The sequence below is a fragment of the Rhea pennata genome, chromosome 4, assembly GCF_028389875.1.
Source record: "Rhea pennata isolate bPtePen1 chromosome 4, bPtePen1.pri, whole genome shotgun sequence".
Lineage (NCBI taxonomy): Eukaryota > Metazoa > Chordata > Aves > Rheiformes > Rheidae > Rhea > Rhea pennata.
The window spans coordinates 39,553,006-39,570,085 of NC_084666.1; the positions used below are offsets into that span (position 1 = coordinate 39,553,006).

At 37.2% G+C, this 17,080-nt stretch overlaps 1 protein-coding gene across 2 annotated transcripts in view; it reads right to left on the minus strand.

Annotated features, from left to right (window-relative positions):
* GALNT7 (polypeptide N-acetylgalactosaminyltransferase 7) overlaps positions 1-17,080 on the minus strand; it is a 74,704-nt gene that overhangs the window by 3,744 nt on the left and 53,880 nt on the right. The window contains exons 4-11 of one of the 2 annotated variants that reach the window (XM_062574687.1): positions 14,478-14,608; positions 14,095-14,174; positions 11,639-11,821; positions 8,502-8,619; positions 6,280-6,402; positions 3,983-4,201; positions 2,031-2,129; positions 467-595 (exon numbers count right to left, since the gene is read on the minus strand). In XM_062574687.1, the coding sequence (XP_062430671.1) occupies positions 467-595; positions 2,031-2,129; positions 3,983-4,201; positions 6,280-6,402; positions 8,502-8,619; positions 11,639-11,821; positions 14,095-14,174; positions 14,478-14,608 (1,082 nt within the window). Of the gene's footprint in view, positions 1-466; positions 596-2,030; positions 2,130-3,982; positions 4,202-6,279; positions 6,403-8,501; positions 8,620-11,638; positions 11,822-11,986; positions 12,170-14,094; positions 14,175-14,477; positions 14,609-17,080 lie in introns of both variants that reach the window. The other variant, XM_062574688.1, reaches the window with a different exon arrangement.

Genomic DNA, 17,080 nt, shown 5'->3' on the forward strand with positions numbered 1-17,080 from the left:
ATTTAGACATCCCAAAATTAGATACAGTATTGCTCCTAGCTGCTAAAAGCACATCAACTTTTAAAGTCATCTTCTCATAGCACCCATTTTAGGGAGAACTTTCTTGTTCACACCAGCAGAAAGGTTGATGGCACAAAAACCTTTTACAAACTCTGTTGCTGGTAGTGGACCACCTCTGTGCTTCCCCTGAGAGAAGTGCTAACTCTTAACCCACCTGTGGCTGCACATGTAGCCTCACAAGATTTTCTTTAAAGATTTTTCCTACGGAATACAGAAAGCACCAACAGAAGCATCTTTTCCTAGGGGAAGTTTTTCTAGTAAGCAAAGGACAGCAAAGTAAGGATTTCCGAGAACCTGTCATTAACAATTTGCTCTACTTAGTTCAGTTAACCTTGACATAGCTGTCTATTTTCAGATGCATGTGGAATAATAATACTAAATGTTTCCAAATGTGTCTGCTACATACCTTGAAGTATTGCCAATCTTTGTACTCATTCAGATTACAGTGTGTAATCATAATTTTGGATCCATCTGGTCCTCTAGTCAAGCACTGATCATACTGCATGAGTTGATTAGCTTCATTGATTCGGAAAAGCTAACAGAAAAAAAGATGACAGCTTTTTATAGCTGACTCCATAAAATAAGCACAATTTTTAGAAACATTGAAAACACCAAAGAAACTGCATCATTCAAAATATCCTCTGGTGTTATTACACCTAGTTTTAAGGAGGACTCCTTATTTTAGGTATCATAAGGCATTCTATTCTTACTGTCAGACACTCAGTTTTACGGATGACTTTCCATTTGGATTTAGAAGGCTAAGAAACTTGCCAAACAAGACAAAAATGATAAAAATAGAGGGATTCCTTTTTGGGAGACCTCTAGAAGTATTTGATTAAAAGCCTTGGTATGGTTTGACAGCTAAATAACCCACTGCCTTTGTAAAGCAGTCTTTTGCAAGTAGCAAGTCTTTTGCCCTGGCCAGTATTTTCATATGAATATGTCATATGAAGACAGTAAAACTTTGATATTTTATACACAGAAGAAATCAAACTAATACATGCAAATGCAAACCAATTATCTTAGCTACTTCTTATGAAATAGTTGTCTAAGGAATTTCTGAGGTAACATATACAGAAGAGGTATTTTAGTGGATGTTTGCTTAAAACCAAAGATGCATTTCCAGAGGCTCAATTAAGAATTATCTAAAGTGTTTTTTTTTTTTTTTTTTTTTTTTCCAGCATCACTCCAAATGTGGTTTCAGGACTGTCATGGCGAGACTTGCCTGCATGAGGACAATTTCATTATTAGGCTGTTTTTATTTTAGTTCAAAGTCTACATCAACGTAAGTAAGGACTTTAAATGCTGAAAAGTTATTCAACTCTAAAAAAGAGACATAAATACAGAATAGCCTATAGTAGTCTTGGTAATGTGGACACCATTGTGAAGATCTAGGTGAAACAGGTAGTAGATTGCAATTATCTAATAGTAATTAAGTTTTGCCAATTAATTTGTAAACGAAGCAAAGACAAATTTGTATTCCATTTCTTATCTCCTGTGGTAGAAGGTGAGTTACTGTACAACAGTATTTTATTTTTCCATTACAGCAAAACAACTTTGGGAAATAATTGAGCCAGAGTGAGTAAGGGGCTACTTCCTGAAGGATTAATTATTAAGTGAGGATAAATGATGAATCATCAGTGATGCTAAGAGCTCTGGTTGTACTAACGCAGTGATATGGTTGCTTTAAAATACAGTTCTCACTTCCTCACATACTTCCCTCTCTGAAAAAAAATGGGAATTTATTTCTTCAATTTTGTGCAGTTTGTGTTTGAAACATTACTTTCAGATTCCAGTATTTTAGAAATATCAGTGTGCTTAAGGAAAATCTCTAACTCCTCTTTCTGCAGTTGGCACTGCAAAATTATTGCATACGTAAATTATTTTATGTACAACTTTAAAAAAATAAATGGCTTTGTTACCTTGCACTGCAAGCAATTCTCTTTCAAACTTTCCTCAAAGCTACTTACCTGATTTCCTCCCATTCTGTGACATGGCCCAAGTTCAACAAAGCCGCCATTGGTGTGCCCCATGCTATCGATACAGTAAGACGTTTCAAAGCCTCTAATCTGGAAAAAAAGGGTTTTCACTTAAGTTGGTCTCTAGGAAAAATAAGTGCAAAGAAATTCAGAAATTCCCACTTATCATTCAAACAGGAAACATGTACCTGCCACGCATATCTAGACAAGACTGCATGTGATAAATAAAGATGTTCACTTTTCTGAGAGAGAGTGCTACCCGTACTAATCTGAGGGCTCTTATGAGTTAATGAGCACACTGATAGAACTATACTGTTGCAAAGATCATTTCCAAATTAATGACACTGAAGAGCAGCACTTCCAAGTATTTTAATTTATTCAGTCTCCTACTGAAGTGTGTTCAGTCTCCCACATCTTCATAAATGAGGCAAAGTAGGAGCTCTGTTAGGTTGTTTTCATCTTGTGGTAGATGGGAGGAGATAAACCTGACACAGGACCATATCTAGGAGTCTATATAACATACAGTAAGGAAACTTTAACCTTATTTCACTCATAATCCACTTCCCTGTCAGAGAGCAAATTTAGTCATCAATACGAAGAAGTTATGAACAGCAGTTACTGAGGAAACTGCAAAAAGTCACAACTCATGGACCAGTTGCTCAGAAATATATTCTGAAACAGCAATTCTACTGGGAAGGGAAAAAAACAAACAAGCAAACAAACAAAAACACCCTGGATGAAGGGCAGGCACAAGCTAAGGATAATGAATAAAAATCCTGCCAGAAAGAAGCCTTAACTGCTGATTATCCCATTTTCTCTTCATAATGATCATCAAAAAACTACAAAAAGACTTTATGATGCACAAAACATTCTCTCTAAACCTATCTTCCTTGCAGGAACCTCTTTCTCCTTTGCGACTGTAGAGGGAAGTCTAGAGGACCGAGCTCAGATTAGAGACCTGACGTTCAGAGAAAGGGTTCAGGGAAATGAGCTGCAAGCTTTCATTCCTGGCAGTTCAGAAATGCAATCAGCCCAGTGTTATCAGTACGTGGAAATAAAAATCATCAAACTACAGTAACTGGCAGCCCATAACGAGCTGAAGAAAACTTCAGAGAAATCTCTAAACTTCATTCTCTCCTGTTGCTTCACCAGAGCCCCCAGAGCTGTTCACTGTTCTCAGGAAAGATTTCCCATAAGGTGCCCACTATTATTTTCTTCTATTCAGAAGCTATCAGGTTAATGAAAAGAAATACAAAACACATCTTTCTAACCCCTTATGTGGACTTAACAGCAGGTCTAAGGTTGATGTACTAACCTGATGCTTTTTGCTAGATTTTGGATAGAAAAAATAAAGTGGCATTATTCATCTAGTCCCTCAGATATAAGACTATTTGTATCATCTTCCAGCAAGCTTATACTCTATATCACTAATTCTTCAGAGAAGTTAAAAATGACATTCATAAAGACATGCATAGATCTGTACTTTCTAGTGCTCTTTTGAAGATACAAAAACTCCATCTGTATTTGATGATCTATTCTCTAAGCCTTCAAAGAAAAGATTATCACCTACTAATCTTTGCCAGTATTTCAATGCACAGAGAATTCTCACTTTTCAAAACAAACAAAAAGCACACAAAAAAATCTGCAAACAATTCTGAAAAAGAGCTCTAGACACCACTGAAGACAGGTACACAGATAAAACAATTCTTTAAGGAAATATGGAGCTAATTAAAAAAGAAAAAAACCCTCTTAAAATACAGTATTTTTGTTCTGTCTGAATATTGGTTCACTCTACAGTTCTCTGCGTGTTATCATTTACATTCACATAGGAGCAGTCAAAGAGCCTGTTTTCAGATCCCAATCAAGTAACAATTTCTTCCTTTTGAATTCCCAACTTTAAAACCATTGCCCCATAAGTAATACAGGTTATATGTTTCATATACCTCTCCCCACTCCACATTTTTAGGTGGTAAGGGATAATATGTTGTTATGTCATATGCTATTTCTTCCATGAACCACTTAAAACTCTTGCAGTTGTGATCTTCACGGAATTTTTTCAGCTCAGATACATCTCCATAGGGAAGCGCTTTTGTCTCCGGCCGACTGGCATAAAAATAATCTTTATATTCATCCCACCACACTTCCACGACTCTGACATAGTTCTGTGAAGAACAACATTCAAAGTGCATACAACAGGTCAGATATAACAGCATGTTAATTCTACAGATATAAGGATTTTTCTTCTAAAAATGCTAGCATGAAATTATTTTATACCACTAATAATTTGTCATCTTCAGTAGATTATACAAGACACAGAAATACTCTTCTCAGATGAGAGTCTAGAGGTGAAGCTAGCAAAATAAATTGACTTAATGAATGTACGAAGTATTTGTTTAAGGTTAGAGAATCTTTGGGAAAGAAAAAATAAGATTCTTCAGTTACGGGCACAGTCACTGACTACACACCAGAAGTGTAATTTAGAGTTTGTATTCATCTTCTGCACAGTGAATGACACTCATTAGTCCATAAAGGGTGAAAAATTTAAGTCTTAAACTGGTCAGCTAATGACATATCAAGGAGATTTTATCTCCTTATATATGTTAAGTAAAGTAGCTTGTTACTGCTTGAAGGAAGGAAAAAATGGGATTGCTCATCTGGTGAACAAGCCTCTCTACCACATCCTTCTACTCAGATTCTTTGACGGCCCTTATCTCCAGTGTATCTCCTGTACACGTGCCAGATGCACACCTCGTTTTGTACAGCTCTTAACATGGGGTCAAAAAAGCCTTAACAGATGTGACTAACGGCACAAATTATTATGTGATTTACTTTAATCCACTTCCAGCAAAAATCTACAGTGCGAACAGGGGTCTGACCGAATGGGGTGAAAGCTCTTCCCAGGTACCGCCTTGCACAGAGAAGCTCCTCAGTATTTACGAATGCGCAGCCAGGTTTGTTCTACGCAACAAGATGATCAGACTCATGTAAGGCATTTTGGATAGGCAGCAAATACCCTTGATCAGATTTTTCAGATTAGTGAACTGGTTTTACAGTTTCAGACAAGACAAATGGCTTTTTACTTGCCAGCACGAAAAAACTGAAGCTAACGCTCATCTTGCCTCACATTGCTCTTTTCTCTGTCTCTATTCCCAGCTGTGCTTATCTTCCCTTCCCTTGCACCGGTACTAGCGCTTGTTTGCTCAAAATGTAAATCAATTCACCTCACTAATACAGTACAAATGTTTTGTGTGTTTTTTTTTTGTTTTTTGTCTGCTTATTTTTTTTTCTTGGTGCCAGCTTAGTTTTCTGCCATTCTAGTGAGTTTGGCTGGGGCCATACTCCATAACCATACCAGTAGTCATCACCATTACCAAAGGTAACTTTTAAGACAACAGCTCTGGGCCTGAAATTCATAAAGAACTGAGTCTGCAGAAATGAGATTTACAACTGCCAAAACACTGCACTAGAGGAAGCTTAAACTAGACAAATAAGCAACCTCAACAAGAAGGTCATCTCCCTGGCTACTGGTAGAATGGAGTTCACAGTCTGCAAGAATATATAATAATAACAATAATAATAATCATACATAATATATATCATATATCTATAATAATATATTCTATACAAGAATGGAGTTCACAATCTGCAACTGGTTCTCTCTTCAGATATGGACAGCTGGCTCACTTGATATTTTAGTGTCGTAGCTTGAGCAATACTTCTCAACTCGCAAGGTGCCTGAGGAGTTGCAAACCTTTACAACAAAGTGCAGAGTATCTTATTTTCCAAAGTGGCCTTCACTGCCGCTTAATTAACTGGAACAAATCAGCTATAAATGTCCAAGAGATACTAGATTACAGCATTCACTCACTCAGGCAGATCTTGGGAAAGGTGGATTTCAAACCCATGATCATTGTCTTCCAGGAGTGTGTTGTAGTTAGGCACTTCAGATAGGCACAGTGCAGCAGAGACTTAGGGGATGAGAGTAACTAAGAGGAAATATGACTTGCACCTCAAAGGCGGGGAGGGGTGGAGGAGGAAGAAGGTTTCTGGGAATCTCTGCTCTTAATATTGCTGGGATTGGCACCAATGTATTCCTGCCATGTGGACAACCATCTTAAGATTTATACACTAATTAGCTTTAAATGGAATGTTTGTTAAAATGCGACTGACAATTTAATTAGTTAAATTTAAATCTGCTGTCTAAAATCAAAACCCCTTCAAGGTTGCAGCAAAATGGTACCTTTAGCGTAGGAGAGGAGCCAACGTATACAGGGGGTGGGTTTCCTTGCCAGCCTTGGAGACGGTAGATGTGTCCAACACGAGAACAAGGAACAAACAACAGTTTCCCGCCGCACTGCCAGATCTATGATTTCAAACAATGATGCAGATATTAACATGCATGCATGGCAGTTTAAGGCAAATACATAATAAATTATGCAAGTGGTGTGAACTACTTTTCTTATTACACTGTGTGATATACTGAAGTATCTTTACTTTAGACATGAACATAATTTGTGCCTGAAATGAAAGGCTGTATTCAGCACATCCTCAACTGTACCATGAGCTTACTTAACCGAAGTCCTGCTTTAAGTTTGCAATCTTCTTCCATTGCTATTTCAAAAATGACAGTAACAAATGAGTGCATAAAATCTGGAACTGGGTAGTTTGATAACTACAAGATTAATAATACTTTGATTTAATTAAAAGTAATTCATTTACTATCACAAAGACGGGTTTTAGTTAGATGCCTACCACACAGTAAGCTTTTCCTAACAAAGACTAGTACAGGATAACGGTATCTTTGGTAACTCAGTGCTCCAACTAAGGACAAACAGATTAATGATATTAGTTAAAGGAGAACCCTCTGAAAAAATAGTTTCAAATGCTATTTTGGGGCAAAGAATCAAAAGCTGCTCCAAATACTTTGGCTGCCTTAATTGTGGATTTATTTGCTTCCTGAAGAATATCAGGTTAATTTACTCATCAGTATTATCTGCAAAATTGAAAACAAAATGAGGTAAAGAACATATTGCCATTTTGAAATGCCCTCTCTCCACACATCTTTGCATAACTCGTGTATTCATGGGGAAAAGGCATCTTAAATAATCTATAATATACTTGTTCATAGTTTTGATGAGTTTGAAATGCAGCATCAAATCTACACTCTAGATAGCTTTGGAGCTGTTCCAAATTAGACTGAATTCCAGATTAGAAGTATATAATTTATCATTATTAGGAAAGCTGGCCAGAATATTTTATATCCTTCATTTCATGTGTTTTATTATCATATTAATTTTCTTACAGTTTCATCAAAATAAGCTACCAAGAAATTCTAATATACAAAGCCATTATGTTTGCTATCCAGGAGCCAGCACGCAACACTGATAGAAGTGTTGTTTAGTTCTTTTGAAGACTGATTTTGATCTATGTTAAACCAACCTGGAGTATCTACACAATCTGCAATGAATACTTTCTTGAGTTGAGAAATACTCTATGCAACTTCAGTCATGATTTAACTTGAAGCAAGACAGAGAATTAGAAGGATAAGGATCCTGTAAGTACAACATCCTCAATAACTGCTTTCTACTTACAGCTGAGGAAGTACATTCAGATCTTTCCTCAAAATCATTTAACAGCAAGGTTGGCTGGGGAGCTCTGAATGCACTTTCAGTAAAATTCAGCTATGATTTCATATATCACTGCTGAGGATATTAGATCAGAAATGCAGTCTCTGGTTTTTGCTTGCTGATTGGGGCAGATTCCTGCTGTCTGCTACTTGTGTCCTTATGAATACTAAAGTTACAATATGCTAATGCTTATTATCTTGTATTTCCTGCTAACTGAAGACTAGGCATATGTCTAGGATTGAAAATAAATCTTCTGCATCTGCTTCCTACAGTGTTTCAATTATAAAGATCTTTTTTTTTGTAAAGAAATTCTCAGAATTTGGAAAAGTCTATGAGATCATTTTTTCACCCCTAAAATACTAGGGAGGAAGCAACTAGATACTTCACTGCCTCTCTACATACTTCACGTGTACTTATGCATGAACTGCATGCTTGTTTTTCTCTATAATCACTTTCATTAGAAACAAAATTTTCCTATAAATACTGTAAGAGATTTTTTCTTTTTTTGTAAATAAAACATTTTTTCTCAAATTTTCCAGTAGTTTCAGACCAGATATTTAGGTGCAAGCATAACTGCAAACCATCAAAAAAATCTAGGTTACTCAGCATTCAGCTCCCACAGCCTTAGGTGCTAGCTCTCTGAACATTTCTGGCCCAAAGTCCACAAGGAAACACTGAAGAAATACGGGTCTGTCACACTCCTCACAACAAAACCTACTGGGCTTCGTGAGGCAAAGGTAGTGCAAATCAGAGACAAGTCCACCTGGATTCCAGACAGAAATATTTGCAGAAGACAATCTACTAAACTCAAATAGTTTTTAATTTTCAATGTTACCTTGTAAGAAATTTCAAAATTTTCACCACCCCAGATCTGAAGACCTGGGTCATAGAGACCCAGTTCAAAGAAGAAATCACGTTCAATGGCAAACAAGCCACCGGCCATTGCAGGGGACCTGAAAAAAGAGCACAGTGTAATACCTTTTGCCAAAAGGATATGGCAACACTCAAAAAGAAAGCATTAAGGGAGCAGCTCACTTAACACACAATGCAGGTTAGATTAATGGCAATACATTTAAAAATCATAAAGCTTTGTCATAAGCTTCCAGTGATTTTCTGAAATGGCATTTTTTATTATTTTAGGTGAAGTCACATATTTTCTTGTGTTTATTTTAAATTATACAAAATTTTGGTCCGAATTACCCATTTAGCCAATCAGCCACCCAACCTCCATCTATAACTATACTTCTATTAAAAAAAATAGTAAAAATCGTTGTAGCAAGACATTTGACACTTGACACACATTCAAGTCACTGAGATAAGAGATGAGACTGCACAGCAGAACTAAGTTTGTTTTCTGAACAGCTGCCATATTGAAACTCACTGCCTATTACGCCAGTAACAGAGTGTTTCCAGCTAAAGGACATCCTTCTATCTTCCCCCTCTGGCTCTTTTTCTACCACTGTCATATGAGACACTTTTTATTATCCTCAGGGAAATTTTTAAGAGGGCCTGGATCAAGTTGTACACAGTTTAAATTTAGTTCATTTTTTAAAAAATGGCTCTGTGACACCCTCCTACATATGCCAAGGTTAAATTAACAAGTTTTAATGTGTCAAAAAAAGTTGCAGCTTGGATTAGAGCAATTTTTCCAGAATGGTTCTGACCAGACTTCTTGGCAAGTTTGCTTGCCCTGAAATAGAAAGTATAGTACGTTAAGCCATTTTCAGGGCACATACCAAGCATTTTCCACCTGAGGATCAGTAAGTATATAAAAAAAAACCCTAATGGATAAAACCTGGAGTCCCCACTGAGTACTCAGCTTTAAAATGTTTGTAGGAAAAATGTGAATTCTTTCTGGCCCTTTAGATGATCTGCAGCACTGAAAGGAAGAGGATCCAAATGTCCAGATCACCCTGCTGAGCTAAGTAAAACACAGGTGAAACATTAGCTCTTGACTAGATTATTTATTGAAAGACAGGTTGCTTCTAATACTACTTTAAGTCCATTAGACTTTTAACTTACTGGTGTTCCTTTTAATAGTAAGGATTATGTATTTTCCTTCTGCATATAAATATATTGAGAATTTTTTAAAATAAAAAGTAACCCACAGGGTTAGTTCCTATGGAGTCAAGAACCCCAGTCTTGGCCGGGGTAGAAGAATAACAACAAAAGTAATAAAGCTGATGGCTCTACCTGATGAGATGCTAAGAGCTTTTTTTAAATGCCCTTTTCCACTTGTCTGCTTACTGTATTTTCTTCTGACATTGCTGTTGCATCACAGGGATTCAAAGATTAGGAAGCCCATGAACGCAGCAGGGAGAAGCAAGCTGCACAGCGCTGCCCTGTGGTTTTGCTGCATTTTCGCTTTTTCTGAGCACCGTAAAGGTTTGGGAAATGCATAGGTCTCATATGCTGAAATATCGGTCCTGGTCTCTAATACGCTGTCAGGCGTATTAAAATCCACAGTAAAATCCACATAAGCTCAGTAGTTTATTTTACGAGATACAAAGAAGCTAGCTTTATTTTTTGGAAAAAGAACTCAGCCCTGAGGTAATTCTCCCGTTACAAAGAGTTCGTTTTTGCGCTTTAAGCTTAAGTGGAGTTTTCAGTTGTGTTTTTAAAGTAGGCAATTCGGGCTATGATTTTAGCAAAGCCATTAATAGGTCTAAATTGCCTTGCTATTGTTGCAACGAAATGCACATGGCCTGCGCAGAACAGATGTAAGGAACGTCTCTTTTTAAGACAAAGCATTGTAACTATCAAAGTATCATTAAACCTAAGGTCAGCTTTTAAACCGCTCTGAGAACATGTGTTCTGCGTTTCTGGGAACAGTTTAAAGGGTTTTAAGACCTGTTTGGATGGTAAACACAGAATGCAACAGCAATGTTTAAAGCAGTTTATCCCCCTCTAAGCAAGTATTAAAGTTCCAACGTGGACAGCCTTGTCAGAAAACGGTACTATTTATATTGTATACAAAATGGAACAGATCAAAGCTTCATAACTTGCTTGCATGTGTTGCCATTTTAGCGAAGTACAATCATGGGTGAGGATAGAAAATTACCAACGTAAGTTCTTACAATGTTTAAATCATATATACAAGCAACAGAAGACACTAGATTCTGAAGATGTAAAGATTGCTTTCAAATGTCGTAACATGATTAGTTAAGCGTGAAGGGAAAGTAATAAAAAACAGAGCAGAACCACAGCCTCCCAGTCTTGAAAAGCAATCCAGAAACCCCAGTTTCTAAGCAAAATTTCAAACATCTACGTGTTGGAAAAAAAACCACACCTCTCCTACAAAGTAAAAGGTTGGACTTAAAATTATGAGTTCTCCCACAAATTAACTTTTTTTTTAAAGTTATACACATTAAACAAAAACCTCCAAGCATATCTAGAATTTACAAGTGACCTACTCAATATTCTTAAGTAGCATGCTTCTTTATCAGATGTGAAACAAGTGGGAGAAGTAAGACAAAAGGGACTTTTTTTGGATGTACATGCATAATCCATGAGCACTGATGCATGCATCAAGCCATTACAGCAGCCTAAAGTTCTTATGCATTACCAGCTATTCTGAATCCTCACAGCATGCTCATTATTTCAAATCAAATACTCAACCAAGCACTTTGGTTTCAAACACTAATTTAAAAAATTACTATATATTTTTAAGGAGATGAATACAGTTTTCCCTGGAAAAAAGTCATACAGTATTTTACATTGCCAAATAAAATTATTATATAATTATTCTAATGTACACCTTATTAACCACACAAGAGCAGGAATGGAGAAGCAGGAGAAGAAAGACAGTGAAGCTTTCTGGAGCAAGTAATCAGCTGTAGTGAAATGTCTGATTAAACAAAGCAGCTGGCGTGGTTAGGAACATGAAGACTTTCAAGCTAAAAGTACATGCGGGTTTTAGTGGATCAATCTCTACTGAAGGAAAAAGAAACGGGTAAGTGATTTAGTGATTACCGATACGGTTCAGTTTTTGTCTCTCTGATTTCCTTCTCTCGCGTGGTCAAGGGAACCCTCTTCCATAGCATACTCCAATCCCACGCTCCTCTAGCAAACCCATCTTCGTCACCACCCCCTTGCGGTATAATCTTATAAGTGTTGCCATCTATGACATCTATAAGCGGCACAGTGCATGTGGTTCTGCAGGGCGGTGGACGGTGACAGGGAAGATGCGATTACGCGCAAGGACCCGCGCGGTGCATTTACACCGACCGTAGTTCATGGGGAAAAGAGCGGGGAGGGAAAAACGAAAGGGTGGAAATAGTTATTCATTACAATTCACAGTACGTAAACGGCACTCTTTACCGATAAGGCTCAGTTTTATGTTTTCTTTTGGACTTTTCCTTGTGGCTTAATGGAATTCGTTTCCATAGCAAACTCCAGTCCCAGGCCCCTCTGGCAAAACCATCTTCATCCCCACCTTGTTGAGGCTCAATGGAATAATCATTCCCATCTATGTAATCTATTAGAGGTACAGTACATGTAGTTCTGAAACATTTATAGAAGGGAAAGAAAGAGCAAAATACAATTTAAGAAGAGTCATCCACCTAATCTAAAACTTACACCATTAATTTTTAATCTTTCTTATATAGCAATTTATATGAAAAGTCATTTATAAATACATAATTGTTTAAAAACAAAACCTCACTAGAAAAAATAGAAAGGCCTTTCTACGTTGTTTTAAGAGGTTCAAAGAGTTTAAGACGCACTCAAAGCAGAAACATTAGGTCTGAAATACTAACACATCAATACATTTATACTTTTATGCATGCTCTTGACATTGGTTTTCTAATAAAGCCTTGCTAGAAGCAACAGAGGAGCCTTTAGAGGCTAAGGTTCTCACAGTATTATTATTTCCCATAATTTCTATTTATATTAGATCTTAGCTGTCAATAAGTAAGATAAATTCCTAGCTTTTACTATTGTAAATATGGATTTTCACTATTCTAGCCTATTCAACTGCCTTGCAAATCCAATTTCTCAGGAAAAAAATGTTACCAGTGCTCTCTTGGCAGCAGTCTTCAACAGAATTTTCTTTTCTGATTTGCAATATGCTCATTATTGTGATCTCTCATATACAATAGTCAACAAAGAAAAGACATAATCTTGTTATTCTCCTAAAATTTTCAAAGTAAGTTTCCTAGTAAAACTGACCAAACCAAAATCTTTTTTTTTCTGTTTGTTTGTTTGTCTGTCTTAGGGCACTACCACCTTTTTAAGACAAATGTTACACAAGGTAGAAAAACAAGTCGGGAAGACAAAATAACAACACTCTGCTCTTTTCTTTGAGGCAGAAAAATCCGCACGTTGCAGCCAGCGGAAGGGGGTTTGGTGCGAGCTGCCCTCAAGGCTGCCCTCTGGGCACCGTGCTCCCCAGCACCAAAACCTCCCGCAAGCCTGCCTCAGTGTGCAGCCTTTAAGGCTGAGTCTAAAGTTGCCTTTTTCTCTCCTTCTTCCTCATCTAAAAGGCTAATGAGCGCAACAGAAGTGCACAGAATATTTCTATCTTCCATCTGGCATCCAGGCTCTGAAATGGTCTTGAAGTTAAGGTAGAGCCTTACACCAAACAAACAAACAAACAAACAAAAAACCCCAAATTCTTCAAGAAAGTTCTGGTAGTATGACAGCCTAATAAATAGCTTTTCAGGCTTACATAGTAATTTTACAAGATTAAAGAGTCTAAACAAATGCATGGTTTCCTAAACATACATACTCAACTGCATAACCTGAGAGCACAGAAGTGCAGAGCAACAACAGCATCTGGACAGCTAGAAGCAGCGAAGCCCCCCGGGACCTGTCTCCCTTCGCACCTCACTCGACTCCCATGCCCAAAGGCAGCTCCACCACCTGACTCCCAGCAAGCGCCAGGCCTTGCAGAAGCCCAGGCAGAAGCTCAGAAGCTCAACCCCCAGCCTGGGTTCGTTATAGGCAATACTCCAGAGCACTTCCGAAGAAACAAATAAGATTATATTGTAAAACCAGTTATAATACTTTTGAGATCACAGAAGTTTTAAATCCCCATTAAATCTAAACCCTTCTCGCTTGCTGCTACTTCTGTTCTACCAAAAGTCATGCTATTGTTCAGTAGTTAAAAAAAAATTGTTTAATCAAGGTCCTTATTCACCTAGAGGGAACATTTCTATTACAGTCCCCCAGATCACTGCAAAAAGACAAGATTCCACTCACATTTAAACCTACGCTAAGCAAAATATTCAGTACATCCATTAAAATATACTATCCAGAGATTTATTTGCCTGGCTATTTTGATTTTTCCTTACCTAGCTTTTATTCTAGGAGATAATAAAATACTCGCAAGGCAAATAGCATATCGATTATAGCTCAAAAAGTGAAGATTGCTACCGTGACCTTTGCTTCCTAAGAGGCCAAACATTGGAAATAACAAGGAACATTACCTGTCCTTAGATATAGGAGCTACAAGTGGTGCATACCAATTTATTCCCACCTCACAGTGGGCATCAAGGTAAATCAAAACCTAAGGAAAAAAAAAAAAAGAGAGAGAGAGAGAGCAAGAACAGTGAAAAAGATGTAAAATCATTACTACCTCTGTACACAATATCACACAATATCACTATGATTTAATTTAGCTTTTTCTGCATTGACAGATTTTTACATTAAAAACAGATAGTGAAGCTTAAATAAGCAAAATTAATCTCTTTTAAAAATAACATTCACAATATAATACTAAGAATCTCTACAAATCTAATTAAACACATTTAATTAAACACACGAGAAAAAAAACCCAAAATAACAGTTTTGAGTGTCAGCTGGTTCCTACCTTTCCAAGTTTAGCCTTCTGGGCTCCAATGCTTCTAGCTTGAATTAAACCTTCTCTTCTCTCATTTCGAAATACCTTTACAAGGCCGTTCCACTGCTTAATATACTCATCTAGTCTCTCTTTTAAGTGCGCTATCAAATAATGAAGGGAAGAAAAAAGAAACATTTAGGTAAACGTTAATAATCAGTTTTATCCGTATCCAAATTGAACTCTTAAAAATACCCGTCTAGGGACATTCAGGATTAAGAGAGTCTTTAACTCAACTGCTTGTACTACCGTTCACCAATGTTTGCTAAATGCAATGCCAGGGAGATTTGGGTTCTCTCACTTCATGGCACACATTCTTCTTCAGTACATTTAAAGAAAAAGCAGCTGAGGTAGATGGAGTTAAGTGAAAAAAATCCCAGTCACTTGACTATATCATATAGTGACTTTCAGGGCTTGACCTGTACTTCGACCAACTAGACTAACAGAGAAGCGAAGAGTAGCGACGTTCCTTCGCTTTAGCATATGGTCTTTCCTCATCGGGTAACGCCGGGTAACAGAGCTGTGCCGGGAACTCTGAATCACTTTTCAGTTAAACAGTTACTCCTTACAAACTTTCTTTCTGATTTTACCTTACCAAGTTGTGTGCCAGTCTATTAGATCTGGAAACCTGAGACAAAAAAACAACCATACTCGGATTCTTCCCCTCCTTCATCTAGACCTGTCTCCACCTGGGGAAGGAAGTGGGGGATCCTTGGTAGCAAAATCTTCTAATGAAATCAATAAAAAGTTGGAGGACAAGGTGTGCAATGGCTGAGCTGTGGCTTATCACACGGATGATATTAAACGCCTACATAATGCAAGAAGATATAAAACCCTTAGCCAAAAGCACTCAGTGACTAAAAAGATGAGCTTGTGCATTGAGTCAGGATGAGCTATGCTTAAATCGTTTCAGATTTGTACTTGTACATTGATCTTTGCCAAACTAATCCGGAAACCACATTCCTAGCCCATAATTAAAAAAAAAAAAAAAATCTTTGTCTTGCATAGGATTTTTGCAGAGATGATTCAGCTGAAAAGATTCAGAAAGGCAGAAGGGCTGGCAGTGAGGCACTTGCACTATAAGGCTATACTGATTTAACTACTGATGGTCAGTTAAAATCTGTTTTGTACTGAAAGGTTTGAAAAAACTGCTTACAGCTTCTGTTTCTCTCAGACACAGAATCAAAATAAGCCACCTAAGCTGAAACTAAGGTATCCGTGCAGTGGTTTGTGCCAGCTTTGAGGAGCAGTTAGATGACCTATATGAGCTGATCTAACAACATGTTGACAACAAAACTGGAGATCCTGCTCATGCTCTGCTCCTGGGTCTGTAGGGTAGGATCCTACCCTACACCTCACACAAATTCTGAAACTTGTCTTATCTCGTGGCCGGATTATGCAGTTCACTAATCTGGCAGCAATCTACCTGACAAGAGAAGTAAGTGGTTTGATGCTGGGTGAGTTGACTCTGTTTTTTATTTGGTCAAACAAACACCAGAGACCACATCAGAGAAGGGACAGGTAGCATGGTCAGAAGAGAGGACAGGTTGAGGTGGAAGGGGAAGGATGCCCCTTTTGGCAGCAATAAGTCATCAAATTGGTTCAGCTGTAACATTTTCTGCAGCCTAAATTAAAATGATACAAGTCTGGAGTTTGCTATGGCTTTATATTTTAGTACAGTTGCCATATCTTGTAATATTGATTAAAGTATTCCAAAAAATGCTAGTTTAGACGAAGATTACATATAAACAATTGAAACAAACTGATTTTTTAAACATTAAGTTTCCAAATTTGAGAGTTCAGCAATTCTCCTGAAGAATAATCTTTTGAAAAAACTTTCTTTTAATACTGCTATCCCTTCTCTTCAACTCTACTAAAAATCCAAGTTTTTCTCAAGCAGAAGTTTTTTGCATCCTCTTCTCCCTTCTCCTTACTCACATTTGTACCTTTTTGTAAATCCTCATGGACTAGGAAAATGTCATGGGTATTCAAATATCAGACTAGAGAAAGAAAAATTATCACATACACTATATAAAATAACATATATCACGCAATATGTATATATGTGTGTGTGTGTGTAGAATATATGATATGATAGCAGTGATATAATTTTTAAAGAAAAAAATTAAGAGAGCTATGAGGCCATGCCAAAGGAGTACTAACAGAATCCTTAAACCACCCCATTATTTATTCTGTAGGTTCCAAATGTTACTGAAAGATTGTCAGGAAAGTTTTAGTGTTTTTAAATTCTAAAGTTACTTCTAGCTCTCCTGCCTATGAAACCAAATGTTTTAGTTATCAAATGTTAAACATTGTAAGGCTCACAGGGAGCTGTAAAAACCTGTAATACTGATTGTGTAAAGCTTTCCTACAGTACAAGTCTCAGGGCTTTGCAGTCTATTATCTGAAACCCTGCCAGGGCTAGGAGCAAGTGCTATTTCCCACAGGAAAACTGTGAATATTTCCCATATTATAAAGACTTGGCTTTGCAAGGTTACGTGACAGTAGTGTATAAAACCTCAGTATTTTTGTGGTTAGTTATACTGTTTGGCCAGTAATAAATTTTGCCCATCTAA